At 42.1% G+C, this 15126-nt stretch overlaps 2 protein-coding genes across 25 annotated transcripts in view; one reads left to right on the top strand and one right to left on the bottom strand.

Annotated features, from left to right (window-relative positions):
- The window catches only part of BAG2 (BAG cochaperone 2), a 406790-nt gene that overhangs the window by 54394 nt on the left and 337270 nt on the right, over window positions 1-15126 (top strand). The gene's annotated exons all lie outside the window — the stretch shown is intronic.
- Window positions 1-15126, bottom strand: part of DST (dystonin) — a 488734-nt gene that overhangs the window by 373407 nt on the left and 100201 nt on the right. For 14 of the 24 annotated variants that reach the window (XM_015136594.3, XM_077999802.1, XM_015136600.3 and 11 more), the window contains one exon: window positions 13601-13808. In XM_015136594.3, the coding sequence (XP_014992080.3) occupies window positions 13601-13808 (208 nt within the window). Of the gene's footprint in view, window positions 1-5167; window positions 5781-13600; window positions 13809-13990; window positions 14109-15126 lie in introns of those variants that run through there. The other 10 variants (XM_015136611.3, XM_015136613.3, XM_028847463.2 and 7 more) reach the window with 2 other exon arrangements.

The raw sequence follows: 15126 nt of genomic DNA, 5'->3' as shown, positions 1-15126 counted from the left end.
ATTATTTGCTCTTCTTTTGGAAGAGATGAAGCAGGCAGAAAACAAAAGCAAACAAAATTGCATTAAAGGACAAGCAAAAAAAAAAAAAATGAATAAGAAGGGGTCTCATTTGATCACTTACAGAAACAATGCATACTTCAGTAAATAATTACCTGAAATTCCTCCTTGGAAGTAGGTAGAATGTAATCCCTAAAATATTAAGAACTAAGAAATGGACACGGAAGTCTTTCCTGTTTTTTCTTCAAAGCCATTATAGAGAGAAGACTTCCATGAAACAGAAGTATCTGTGTTTAGTTAATATGAAATAACAAATATTCTAAGCTACAAATCATCTTCTCTTCCCAATTAGTCCACCAGGTCACATGATTTGGGTACATTCTTGTACACTTTTATACTCAGTTGTGGAACTAAAACAGAAATGAATATGACAGCCTAGATATTCCATCTTGTTGTCACCTCTATAGCTTCAGATATTTTCATAATCTCCAATTGCATGAAGATGCTTTGGTCAGAACCAGGATCCTGAGGCACATATGACCCAAAGGCAGAAATACAAGCACTTCTTTGTCAGACGACAAGATAGCAGTAAGACAATAAATTGTTCTCACCACCTGTCCTTACACTGATTACCTAAAACATTTATTGAGCCAGAAAATAAGGCTCTCCAAATTGCTCAAAAAAAAAAAAAAAAAAAAAAAAAACCCTACAAGTTTTAAAAAGTATAAGCCTTCTTTTTAAAGTCTCTGGGCTAAATAAATGTTGAGATAACTCTCTAAGTCAGAACAAAAGAAACTGAAAAGAGAATCAGTAGAAGTTTAAAATTAAATTCACTAACAATACCTAATAATTTCCCACATTTCTGAACTGATACACACTCCTTATTGTGTGAGGCAATAAACGCAATTTAATCCTAATTATTTGGTGAGAATGATTTTTCAAACCCATGTTGTAACATAAAACATTCAATTGTGTCATTTTGAAAATATTCAGAAACCTCATGGAGCTCTCAGATCTTCCTCAAACTTTAGTGAAGTCAAATAGATTGTGTGATGATTGTTAATATGTATCCAAATCTTAAGTTTCCAATTTTAGCACAGACACTCTGCCTTCCATATGCCAGACACTGCTTGTTGCAAAACCAGTTGCCATTCTTTCCTTATTCTTTACAAACAAAACTTCAATTTTGTTCAGGGCACTAAATGAAGCCAGTTTTAAAATCTACATTTTCTAGTCTACCTGTAGATAGAGATGGCCCCTGGAGCAGCTGTCCCCTGGAATGGAGACATAAGGGCTGGAAGAGGAGCAGCCATCTTGTGATCACAAAACCACCACAAGATACACTATAAATAGCTACACAGAAATAGAGGAGTCTGAGTCCCTTCTGGCAAATGGGGTTACCCTACAACCCAGTTTTGCCTATTTAGGACCTCTCAGTACCTGAGAAAAAGAAAACATCTACTTGGCTAAGCACTATCACTTGTTTTCTGTTACAAACAGTCAAATATAATCTTAACTAACACTCAGCAAATTCAGCCTGTTTCACTTTTAAAAGAAAACAAAAATCCCAGACTTATACTATTATGACTAGCTACAATATAACATTATTATGATGCAGCACAGTTAAAGTTCACTTATTATGTAACTATTTACCTATGAATAGAGCATGAGAAGAAAAAATTCAAAATCAAGTTTTTGCAGAATCCTAGAAGCCAAATGAAAACCACTGAGCTAGATCATTACACGCTGCAGAGAAATTCCTTGAAATCTGTATACTCCAATTTTCAAGGGAGTGTCCGAGCCAATTTACAGAGTAAAATGACAGAATGTTTACTAATCACCTATCAATAAAGGCAATAAACCCGAAATGAAAATGAAAATTATGGTAGTCTTAGTTCCTTTTGTCACCATGCACATAAGCAGATTTTATAGCCCTAATGAGAGAAGAAACTAAAGCAATTATACAAGGTATTTGTAAAAAAGAGAAAACTTTGCCTATTGCCTAAACAGCAGTTTGCAGGGGTGGTGGGGTGGAGTGGGGTTAGTGATATTATAGATAAGTAAGCAAAACGACCATTCAGCTTTCATAGAGAATGATAAATGCAACACTTTCATTACGATTGTCTAGGAACAACGGATTTACTTCCAGATCAATAGAAAAATAACCATTTTGGTGAACCAAAATAATGTAACATTTTAAAATTACATCTATAAAGTATAGAATAAAATGTATTGAATTCACATTAATTATCTCATATTCTCACTGAACATCATACTACAAAGTAACAATGTGCTGAGAAAACAAAATATTCCAATGATACACTCAAAAAGCAGAATTTCATAATATGAGAGCTAATTAATCATTTATAACAACAGCATATGGGTTAGTCTCCTTACACTTAAGAAGAAAAACAAGATACCACTGTTTCTTTTAAGCTAAGCTACTAAGAATGTTTTGTATTACACCGTATATACACTGGATAATTTACTACAGATATAAAAGAAAGTAGCCGTCAGAAAATTTCTAGCATAAACAATAATAAAGAATTATGTTTTACTCAAAAATAAATGCCTTTATTCAGCCAGAGTTTGGTATCAGCTGAAGAAATATGGTTTTTTTAATCAAATGGCCCTGAATATTTCATGAATACATTTTACAAGTAACGGGACTCAAATATGAATCAGAACACTGCACCCTTCTTTGTAGCAAATAGCTCTTTCTGTGTTATTATAATTCAGCAAACAGTTGCCTATTTTTGCTCAGAAGTAATGGATCAAAGCAAGATATGAGAATAGACTGACTACACATAAATAATTAGCGTTCACTCTCCACTATTCTTGTTTTTCTACAGAGATTATGATTTGAAGTCCTCTCAAGGCTGTCTGAAGACTAAGCCTAACAAAGCTCTCGACTTCCAAATGTAATGCTTGTATTTCCTAACATTATGGATTATTACAATTCTACATTTCTGACAACAGGCAGATTTTGAATTGGTTCCAGCTGACTCCACCACTTACACTACTCAACAGCTGAGGCATAGGATAACTTGGCAACCTGATAATATTCTAGATGAATGCAAACTCCTTCTGTAACCAAGGAACTCTGTCAGAAATAAAAATCAAAATAACTTCTCTTTAAGTTTAAATGAGAACATAAAATGTTTTGAACAATGCATGATTTCAGAAAGTGAGCAACTGTATTCTGAACGTTTAGTGAATTGACACTCCCTATTCAAAGCCTACAATTCTTTTCTGATTAGATCAGTCCCCACAGCAAGTCATCAGGATAATAAGCACTGTAGTGAAGTCATCATACTGGATGCTGATGGGAAATCATAACTGGCTTCAAAACACATCGGGAAACAATGAGTTTTCCAGGTTTTCAGCTTTTCATGGAATACACTGCCCAATACTCTTACTTTCCTTTCCACGACTAAATAAACATAGCACAACTATAAAGCCAAGTACAAATTGATGAACTAAGCATTTTAAAAACCATAAGTAAAATGAGGAAAACTCCCATCACTTTTTCAGTGACGTCTAAACAATATGTTTGAAAATGTATATGTTTAAGGGCAATACTGATTGTTGTACACTGGCCTTCAGATCTTTAATTTCCTTTTATTTCCAAAGGCAAAGACAAGCTTTTAAACAATGCCTGCTTCATTAAGACAAAGTCAAATAAGCACTTGTTTTCAGTCACCTGAAATCACCCACGTGTCACTTAGGTATAACTTCATGTGACAAAAATTCATTCAGCTGTAATTTTTTTCAAAAGTATAAAATGTATGTACTTTAGAACTTTCAGATTTTTTTGTTTCTGACTGTATAGGGCACAGATGTATTTCTTCGGTAAGGTTTGTTGGTCTAAATTGCAATATTCCTCTTTTATAAAGCTCTGGGTACAACTAATTACAAACCTTACTTTAAAATGGAGTGATGGAGGTAAACATGAGTATATTATCCACACACACACAAATGTCACAAATGTGCTTTAGCCTAAAATATCATTGCACTTGCTCAGTGGCAGTATTATACACAATAAGAGTCTTGGCACAAAGGAATTCTCATTGTATTGTTTACAAAATTCTACATGGATTGCAAGAATTTCAGTTATAAAACATACTCTACAAAGACAGAAAACAATTGTGAGTGGATTTGAGCTTTCTGGGGATTTGGAATTTTATTTAGTTCAATTTTTTTTTTTATTTCTACTTTCTACTAATAGAAAACTACATGTACTGTTAACCATACAATACCACTGCATTTGCAGACATTGAGTTACCAAACCCAAAGCAAATATTCAAAAGAAATAAAACCATTTGAATCCTACCTATGACATGGGCCACTATTCACTATAAACACGTTAAACCTCTCTGAGCTGCTCTTGAGTTCGGAGTGTTTTGGGAGCCACAATAAAAAGATGGTATATACACACTTAAAAACACATTTCCAGAGACAAAAAGACTTAAAAAACGGACAGCTGCAATTTGTATTTCGTCATTATATTTAGCTATGAAGTCAAAGTAAACATTATACGAAAACATAAATATCAGGTTGGCATAGAATTTCCTGAACATAAAGGATGGGCAGAAACAAAATCTCAAAATATATTCTTTACATTTAAATTTACAACAAACTCACTAACTAAAGTCTTTTATCAATCACGCTATAATTTTTACAATACATCAGAGTAAGTATATAGTCACAAACTTTTTCAAATAAGTAAGATCATTTTAAGGAAAATGATCTAGTGATGCTGAACCTTTTTTACAGGGCTAACCAATACCCTAGCCAAGCAGCAGCAGCAATGCCTTAGTAATCCCATAGAGAATAATCAGTATCCACCCTCCCAGGAAGAATTATGATTATGCGTAGTGCTTAAGAGCTTTTACAAGGAAGAGAAAACGCAATGTGCTTCTTGGAAACCAAAACCCCTTCCCCCATCTCTACCGCTCATCTAAGGGCGTCTCCAGACTGTCACCCACCCCACCATCCTCCCTGCGCTGGGGGTACTAAATCCCATGCAAAAAGACCTCGTCCATTCCCAGAACTGGTCCAGACACCTGTTTACTCGTGCCCAAGGAGTGGTGGCTCTGATTAAGGAAAGGTAGCGGTTGCCTCTCTGATCCGTGCCAAGCTCCGCGGCCCCAGGGCAGGGACCACATACCTTTGTATCTCTCCAGGACATCCTCGTAGGCCTGGAGGTACTCCTGCTCCTCCACGTACAGGTAAGCAGCAGGGGAGAGGTAACCCGCCATGCCGAAGTTTATCTAAGCGATGACTGGCCAATTCCCCTCTCCCCCTCGTAACCCCCGGACAGTAACGTAGTCAGCAAGACACAGCCTTGGGAACTGGAAAAGAGGAAGGAGCAGCAGGCTGGGGAAGAGCGCGGAAGCCGAAGACGCAGAGCGGGGGCGCAGTAGGTGGCGGGCGACGGGCGCCAGGCGCCTGGGCCGGCAGAGGAAACGCCCAGGCCTCCTGGCTGACCGAGGGTGGGCCGCCCCGCTCCAGGAGCCTGAGTCCCTCTCGGGTTTCAGCAGCGGCAAATCTCGGCGAGCCCAGGGGCGGCGACGTGCAGCGCCACGCCAAGCTGAGGAGCCGGGAGTGCGGCGAGGGCCGGCTGGGGCCGGCGGGCGCCCAGACCCTCTGCGGCCGCGCTGACCGCTCTGCTGGCCCTGCACGGGGCGCCTGCTCCGGGTCGGGCTGGGGCCGAGGCCGCGGCGGTGGTGCGGGAGGACCAGCGCGCTGCCTCCGCCGGGGATGCTGCGCGGCGCATCTGCGGCATTTCCTGGCCGCCGCGCTGCAGACACTCGCCCGCGCCGGGGACAGAGGGAGGGAGGAGGGTGGAGGGCGGAGGGCGGAAGGGAGGGGGCGAGCGCGGCGGTCAGCGCCCCGGCTGGCTCAGCTCAGTCCCCGGCGCCACTCAGCCCCTCCCTCCCAGGCAGAGCCACAGAGCCCCGGGCCCCCTCCCCAGGCCCGCCCACCCGGGTGGACCGTGCAGCCAAGCACGCCCACCCCCGGACACTGGCTGCCCGGTCCCGAATCCCCAAGGGCGACGTTTCTATTTGGGATCCACAACAGGTGCCTGAGAAACAAAGCAGCAGATCGCTCCACCGCCGTGCGCAAGCCCCTGCTGAGGGGCCAGCGGCTCTCCCTCGGTAAGGGATGATCGGGAGGAGGGTTGGAAATACTTTCTTCCACCCATTTTTTTGGCATGGTAGGATTCAGGTCACTCTGTGACAGCACAGGGCAAGGAGGGCACGGGGGTCCACGTCTAGGGGACATCCCGGGGACGGGGTGAGGAGGCCTCTGCAGGTGGCCCCACGCATCAGCGCCTGACAGCCGGGCCGCGCCTGCGCCTGAGCGCCCGGCCGCCCCAAGGCTGCCGAGGACCAGCCCGCGCGGTCCCTCCCTTCTGCCCCCCAGAGCCCGCAGGCGCATCTGCTGCTGGGCTCCGCGGCGGGCCTATAGGTTCACAACAGTCCCATATTTGTCACCTCCCTCTTGCTCTCTTATTATTCATTCTACATAGTACTAGTGTCCATTAAACTGAGTAAAATGGATACAGTTCCCTTAAATTAGATATATGTGTATCATATACTAAAGTGAGTGAGTTTAAGGGTCCATTGGAGGAACCAACTGATACCCAGACATGTAAATAGATGTGTTTAAGAGTAATGATTGGCCGGGCGTGGTGTCTCACGCCTGTAATCCCAGCACTTTCGGAGGCCGAGGAGGGTGGATCACGAGGTCTGGAGTTCAAGACCAGCCTGGCAGAGATAGTGAAACCCCGTCTCTACTAAAAATACAAAAATTAGCCGGGCTTGGTGGCAGGGACCTGTAATCCCAGCTACTGGGGAGGTTGAGGCAGAGAACTGCTTGAACCCAGGAGACGGAGGTTGCAGTGAGCCAAGATCATGCCACTGTATTCCAGCCTGGGTGACAAAGCAAGACTCCGTCTCCAAAAAAAAAAAAAAAAAAAAAAAAGAGTGAGGTCAGGCTGCTGTAGATAGAATCTTCACTCCTTACTGTGTCACATAGGTAAGTTACTTATCCTCTCTGAGCTTTCTTCATCAGTACAACAGCGATAATAGTGCCTGACTCATAAAGTTGTATAGTAAATGAAGTTTAGAATAATGCCTGGTGTTATATAAGGATTAGCTGCTGCTTCTACTACTTTATTTAGGAGGTGGAGTCTCACTCTGTCATCCAGGCTGGAGTACAGTGACAGGATGATACCTCACTGCTACTACTATTATTAGATAAATCAGCTGATTGTTGACGCTCTGACCTATGTCAACTTCACCTCTTGTCTAAATCTTCCTTCCCTATTTCCCCCTTTCATATATACTGACCTTTTGCCCTCCATGATTTTTTATTTCTTTGTTAGCGTTGGGTGTTGTAAACTATTGACCATTTTCCATTAATGCTTAGACAGGGATGAGTTGGAAAAAAAAAATTGTGTACTCGTGGAAAAAAAGAAAACTGACTTGAGATAGAACTGGAGCACTCCTCCTCAGCAATTGGCCTAATTTTGTTACTCCAAACAAAGCAAGACCATATCTCTTTTTTCTATCCTGACCACTGGTTTATAATCTGAGTCTGAACCCTTATCCCAGTAAGTCTTTAAGGTTACTAGAGTTTTATTACAGCTTGATATGCATTTATGTGCACATTTGTTCATGAAGTAACAACCACGTATCATATGGGACACCTTCTTGAAATAAAAGGGTTAGCATTAGATCCCTGAGAGTCATTCATTTACAGACCACACATGCATAGACATAGGTCTCTCAAAAATGTCTCCTTCACAATCAGTAAGGTCACTGAAGGCATATGTGAGCCTTCATCTGAGACTGACACTCAGTAGCATCCAGTTTTATGCATATAGTCAGCACACACTTAGTAATTTTAATCATCTATTTAAGGAACCAGTCAAAATGAGCAGAAGCAGCATTTGGGATTGTTTTTAAAAATAGCTTTTGCCCCATGCATTCTTGGAAGGGTAACATTGGGTTAATATGCTAATATAATAATAGTGTATTCCATAGAGAGGAGGCAAAAGCATAGCAGTAAATAGCTTGGACTTTGGAGTAAAGACTGCCTGAATTCAGGTCCTAGCTCTACTACTTCTTGACACTACGACCTTAGCAAAGTTTCTCTTCCTTTCTCAGCAGATTCTGAACTGAAAATGGAGAAAATCGTAGTACCTACTTCATGGGGTTCTTGGGAGGTCTAAATAGGATACCATATTAAGTGCTTAGAAGAACATCTGGCCATGGGTAAGCTATCATTTATAGAGCATTTGATGTGCCAAGGAGTTAGCAGAATTGTTTGCATTCACTATTATATTTAATCACCACAACCATGACCCCTTTGATAAAGAAACTGAGGCTAAGATAAATTTGGTAAATTGTCCAAGTAAACACAACTGTCATGGACTGAGGAGGAATTAAAACCCAAGTTTGCCTGAGTTCAAAGTCTGATTCTCCTTTGATCCTTCAATTCCAACTTCAAAGTATTTGGATAGGACAAAAATCCTTTTCTTAAAATAGCATTATCACTGACAAAGCACGTAACTTTGTAGGTAGTTTATGACTAAAAAACCCAACTTACAATATCCTGTAGCTAAGAACAGCAGATCTGTATTGCTCATATGTAAAAAGCATTTATACAATGGGTGTTTAAAAGCCCATTTCCTTATATTTCATTGTTTTATTCTCACATTGACCCGAGGAGATAAGAAGTAAACATACTATAGTCTCAGATGTTAATATGATGAAACCGCAATAGATACAAAAGCACTAAAAATGTGAAGCTGGGCCAGGCACAGTGGCTCACGCCTGTAATAGTAGAATTTTGGGAGGCCAAGGGGGGCAGATCGCTTGAGCCCAGGAGTTCAAGACCAGCCTGGGCAACATGGTAGAACCTTGTCTCTACAAAAATACAAAAATTAGCCAGGCATGGTGGCACAAGCCTTTAGTCCCAGCTACCTAGGAGGCTATGATGGGAGGATCGCTTGAGCCCAGGAGGTAGAGGTTGCAGTGAACTGAGATCACATCACTGCAATCCAGCTTGAGAAACAGAGGAAGACCCTGTCTAAAAAACAAACAAACAAAATAAAGTGAAGTTGGCCAGGCCCTGTGGCTCACTCCTATAATCCCAGCACTTTGGGAGGCCCAGGCAGGAAGGATCACTTGAGCCCAGGAGTGATCACTTGTCCAGCCTGGGCAACACAATGAGAACCCATCTCTATAAAAAAAAATTTTTAATAAGCCAAGCATGGTGGTACACACCTGTAGTCCTAGCTACTCGGGAGGCTGAAGTGGGAGATCCCTTGAGTCCAGGAGTTAGAGGTGGCAGTGAGCTGTGATCACGCCAGTACACTCCACCCTGAGCAACAGAGCAAACCCTCAACTTATAAATAAATTTTTAAATAAACAAATAATAAGAAGTGTTCATCATGTGACACCATCACTAATATGACTTTCCAAACCGTAAACCTGATTATGCCACTCCATTGCTTAAAAATCTTTCAGCGGTTCCCTAGCACTTACAACATAAATAGTCCAGTTGCCTCAGGATTGCACACAAACATCTTTACAGTTTCTGTCTTTCCCTTCCAAATCCCACACTTAGCAACACACATTACTTGCAGTTCTCATTTAAACCATCTCCCTACCTTTGTTCCTGTAGTTCCATCCCTCTAAGGTGGGCTTCCCTTTCACCCTAATTCCATCAAGCTCTTTAAATCTCAGTTCAAGTGGCACTTCCTCTCAGAAACCTTTCAGGAACCTCCCACGCCTCCCTTCTCCCCCCAAGTTAATTATACTCTCCTCTGGGTTCTTTTAATTTTATGTGCTTAGAGCCATCACAACTAATCCCTGTAACAACTAATAATTACCGCGTTGTAACGGTTTAACAACACATCCATTTATCATATTAGACTATGACCTTTCTTTTCTAGCTTATTCTTTTTTATTTTATTGATACATATTTTATATATTAATGAGGGTACCATACTGCAAGTACTTTTTACATGCATACAATGTGTAACGATCAAGTCAGAGTATTTGAGGTATCCATCACCTGAAGCATTTATCATTTCTATGTATTGGTAATATTTCAAGTCCTTCCTTCTAGCTGTTTTGAAATATATAATATATTATTGCTAACGATAGATATCCTCCTCTGCTATGGAATATTAGGACTCATTTCTGTAACTGAGTCCTAACTCACTTAAGTTTGTATCCATTCACTGTAAGTTTGTATCCATTCACTAATCTCTCTTGAAACTATGACTTTTTAAAGGCAGAACTGTGTGCTAATCTTCATTTCATTGCAGGGGCTCAATAAGTAGTTGCTAAATGTGGGTGAATTAAGGTATCCCATAGACCACATACGTCTTTTTGACTCGATAGACATTTTCACAATCAATTCTATTTTTAGGACCTTAAAAACAAATAAAAATACTAAACTCTCAGCTCTTTTATTACTAAGTAATGACCACTACAGACATCCTCACACCATTTCTGAACTTCACCTCATTTCCTAAAAAGGGTGAATTTCAGGGAGGGGGTAAATTTCAGGAAGAGTATGAAAATATGTAATAAAATTAGAAGTTGAAATTCCAATTGTATGTTTTCATATTATCCATAGCACCAAATTCCATTAGATAACATGTACCCCTCATCCTCACCCTGGGTGATCAGTGGCCAGTTTAACACATAATATAGCTGAATTTCATAATTTAGCCACATTATAGGTTAAACAGGTATTTGTGGACTGGTCCCCCAAGTCTATCCTCCATGTATGATTATTGTTTATGATTTGTCTAGCAAAAAGCTAATTTACCAATATTTATTTAAAATACAATCATAGGCCAGGTGTGGTGGCTCACGCCTATAATTCTAGCACTTTGGGAGGCTGAGGTGGGTGGATCACTTGAGGTCAGGAGTTCAAGACCAGCCTGGCCAATGTGGTGAAACCCCGTCTCTACTAAAAATGAAAAAAAAAAAAATTAGCTGGGCATGGTGGCGCATGCCTGTGGTCCCAGCTACTTTGGAGGCTGAGGCAGGAGAAACACTTGAACCCATTAGACAGAGGTTGGAGACAGCACCACTGTACTCCACCCTGGGTGACAGAGAGAGAGAAAATCTGTCTCAAAATAAAATAAAATAATATGCTTCACTACTGTTTGTTGTTTCATTTTATCTTTTTCTGCTTTTGAAGAATTCATGTAATTGGTTTTTTGGGTTTTTTTGGTTTTTTTTTTTTTTTTTTGAGACAGAGTCTCACTCTATCACCAGGCTGGAGTTTAGTGGCAGGATCTCAGCTCACTGCAACCTCTGCCTCCTGGGTATAAGCAATTCTCCTGCCTCAGCCTCCCGGGTAGCTGGGACTATAGACGCACACCACCATGCCCAGTTAATTTTTGTATTTTTAGTAGAGACGGGGTTTCACCATATTGGCCAGGATGGTCTCGATCTCTTGACCTCATGATCCGCCCACCTCGGCCTCCCAAAGTGCTGGGATTACAGGCATGAGCCACCACGCCTGGCCTGTAAATTTTAAAGAATGGAATTTTGAGGTCCCCAGTGCATCAACTGCCACCAACTTCACAGCTATCCCTACAAACTCAGTAAACATTTTACAATTAACAAGCGATGGCCCCTGCATCAATGACTCCACAGTCTACTAACAGCATCAGCACCTTCATGTACACTGCATCCCATTAGAACATCGAGTTCTTCAATGTCTTCCCCACCTGCAGTGTACACTGATGGTTACATTTCTCATAACTTCCTGCCCAGTAGAGTTTTTCCCAATTTATATAATCTCATTGCCCCTAACAAATACCTGCCCTGTCCTTCTGTCATAACTCCCTCCTTCATTACTGAAAGCAAAATATCCATCTCTGCCACTACTACCAAAACTCTCAGCCCAGAAGCACCTTCTGCCTTCCAAAAAATACATAGAACAGGCATCCCATTTTGATGCCCTAAGTGGGCCATCAGCCCCCAGTAACTTCTCATTCACACCCTTCTTTCATCTATCTTCCCTTTCTGCTGAGTCAAACATCTGGTATGGGCAGTCTCATCTGTATAGGCATTCGTCTTGCTGGAGCCTCAGACCTGCGGAAAAGTTCTCAACAGGGCAAGGAGGCAGGCCTCAGTGACTAAACATTTTCTGGTCTGCCTTGACTCTCCAAGGCTACCCCTGCTCACTCTTACAGCTTCCATCCTCCCTCCGCCTCCCCTTTCTCACTCAACCCCTTGTTCTTCAAAGGCCTGGGTGAGACCAGCCAGCATCTCACAGCGGAAACCAGAAGCAGCTCAAGACTGTTGCCCCAGAAACCCTGACTAAAGAATGGCTGGCTAGGCACTGTTTGTTTTTCCCGTAATCAGAAAATCCCATTGGGAGGACAAAAAGGGGGTTCTCAGCTGCCTTGATGGCTGGAATCTGGGCTGGTCCCCGCCAGCCCCCTTGGAGGAAAAGAAAGTACCAACTTTGCAATATAGTATAGGAGGCAAAAAAAAAAAAAAAACTGTGGAAAGGGACCTCCAGAGTTAAGAGTGGTAGAGAGGGAAGGAAAGGAAGCCTGAACCACTGGATGCAGAAACAAACCTAAAGAACACCTGGCCTTCTGCCTTTGCAAGAAAGTCCCCAAGGACACACTCCATCCTTCCCTGTTACCATTTCCAAGACGGAAAAAAAAAAAAATATATATATATATATATATATACACACATATATATATATATATATATATATATATATATATATATATATACACACACACAGAGAGAGAGAGAGAGAGAGGGAAGAAAGGAACAACCACCCCTGGAAGCACCTCTCATGCACAGGACACATACACACAAACCACACGGGGGTTCGAAGGTTGATTTCCACAGTGTTCTCAGCTTTCAGCTGGGTAAAACAAGCCATCACTTCTGGTTCAGCTTTTAGGGCCAATGCAAGGCAACACCGGGTAACACAGAACAGAAACACTGGCACGTCTCATGTATTAATTAATCAGGAAGGCGTGATGGCCAAACCCTCAAAAGCACTAAGGACAGAAAGCTGCTATGGATACGATGATGCAGACAGAGATGCTACATTTAAAGAAAAACAACATCCAAGTTGCTGGAATATGCTTTGCAATCCTGGGTACCGAAAACCGTGAATCTTCTTGAGTTAAATCTGCGTAGCTCACTGCCCCTGGGCAAAAATGAAAATAAAGGCTGCTCACTTCCAGCTTCCCGCAAATATACTAGCAATCACTGCAGCTAATACTTTCAGAATGTTACGGTAACTAATGCAGTAAATAGGAAAGTTTAGTGCAATATTTCCTTGCATTTCAAAGGAATCGATTCATCCAACCAGAAGGCAGGGCCAAACAGCTTAGTCACCAGCAGGCTGGGCAAATGGCTCTATCAGTAAAACAAGGCATAAAGTAAACATGGTCATCATCCTCCCCCACCTTGAGCACAGATTCCTGCCCAGTGCATCAGCTCCCGCTATGGCCCCCCAGGAAGCAGATGGGCGAATTTCCGCAACTCTCTTCCCCCACTCCATCCCCTTCCCCAGATGCTCTTACCTGCTATCCGAAGCACTGCCCTCTCGGCAGGGTCCAGCACTGAGCCCCCTTGAATCTTTCTTTTCGACCTCTCATGTTTAGGCAAATTCCAGGGTAAGGTGTCTCCCGGAGCTGGGGATGCGGAGCCAGATTTCTGGCTGAAATCATCCTCATCGGAAAAATCCGCAGAGGAAGACATAGAGCAGCGATAGGACGCGTTCCCGGAACTCTACAGAGAATGACACAGAAAAAGCATTAACAGCAAAATACTCACATATGCTCAGCGATTTAAACATCCCCACCATCACCACCGCCGCCCTCCCTGCCCCCAAACTGGGTCTGGCATATCCTGCACCATCCTCAGAGCTGAGGGAATATACAGAAACCAAAAAAATGAAACCCGGGGCTCACCATCTTTTCTTGGCCAAGTCTCCAATCGTAAAAACAATACACAGGCAGTTCCAATACATGAAGATTTGCACGGAAGAAGTGTGTGGCCTGTGGTCCGGCCACCAGCTCACAAATGACTGGCCCAACAATGAAGCCAGAATCAACAGCCTTCCTGTTACAAATCTATAGTATTTGGCTCCCCCACCAGGACAGTAGAAACATTTTCCATTGCTAGCCTGCTGGTTAATTCATTAATGCAACTAACTCGAAGTTTCGAAAACAAAGCACAAATGCAGGATGTTGAGTCCCAACTCCTTTCCGCTTCAAGTCACCTCACCACTGGAGACTCTGTTCTGACCGATTTTAAGCCCCTGTCCTCTTTATTTAATTTTCTTCATGAGACTGAAGCAGGTTCCCAGAAAAGAGCAAGGAGGGAGGAAGGGCTGATTCTGAGAAGAGCCTTTTCTTAAGACTGGGAGAACACAAAAGACTGTTTTCAGAAGCCTATGGCAGTGCCAATAAACAAACATCTGAACTCGGTTTAGAGTTCTTGAGGTAATTTAAACTTCCAGCAAAGTAACAGCTGCCAATAATGTAAATGAGAATGATGCAGCTCAGTGACAGGAAACAGAGCTCTTCTCAGCTCCTGGTCATTACACTGTGAAATGAGAAGCATGATGCTTTTACCAAAGCACTTGGCCTGAAGGTTAGTCCTCCCTTCATCTAGCTGGAGCAAATCTGCAGGGTCATGTCTTGCATAAAAGTGTTATATCTTCCATAGAGGGAAAAGACACAAGGTGTTATTCCTTCCTTCTTTGTTGGGTTGTGTTTGTGATTATTTAGAGAGCCACTGGCTTACTAATGAAACAAGGATGTTGACTATCTCTGCTGCAAAATTATAAACATAACAACACATCAAAAGGAAGTCTTGACTTTCCTACTGAGAATTCTACTTCGCTGAGACTCATGGTAAAGATGCAAAACTGGTATAACTCGAATTCCTGAAATGTAACTTGCAGCCATGGATTCCCAAGAAGCAAGTTACAGGCAGAAATCAGTGAGGCATGCTCCAATTTGAGCAAAAACACTGGGCTTCCCACAAAAGCAGTGGCAACTGCAGCACAAACAGGCTATGTGAGCCACATCCCAAAACACTC

The sequence above is a fragment of the Macaca mulatta genome, chromosome 4 (assembly GCF_049350105.2).
Source record: "Macaca mulatta isolate MMU2019108-1 chromosome 4, T2T-MMU8v2.0, whole genome shotgun sequence".
NCBI lineage: Eukaryota > Metazoa > Chordata > Mammalia > Primates > Cercopithecidae > Macaca > Macaca mulatta.
This window is presented reverse-complemented; position numbering and strand designations above follow the sequence as displayed.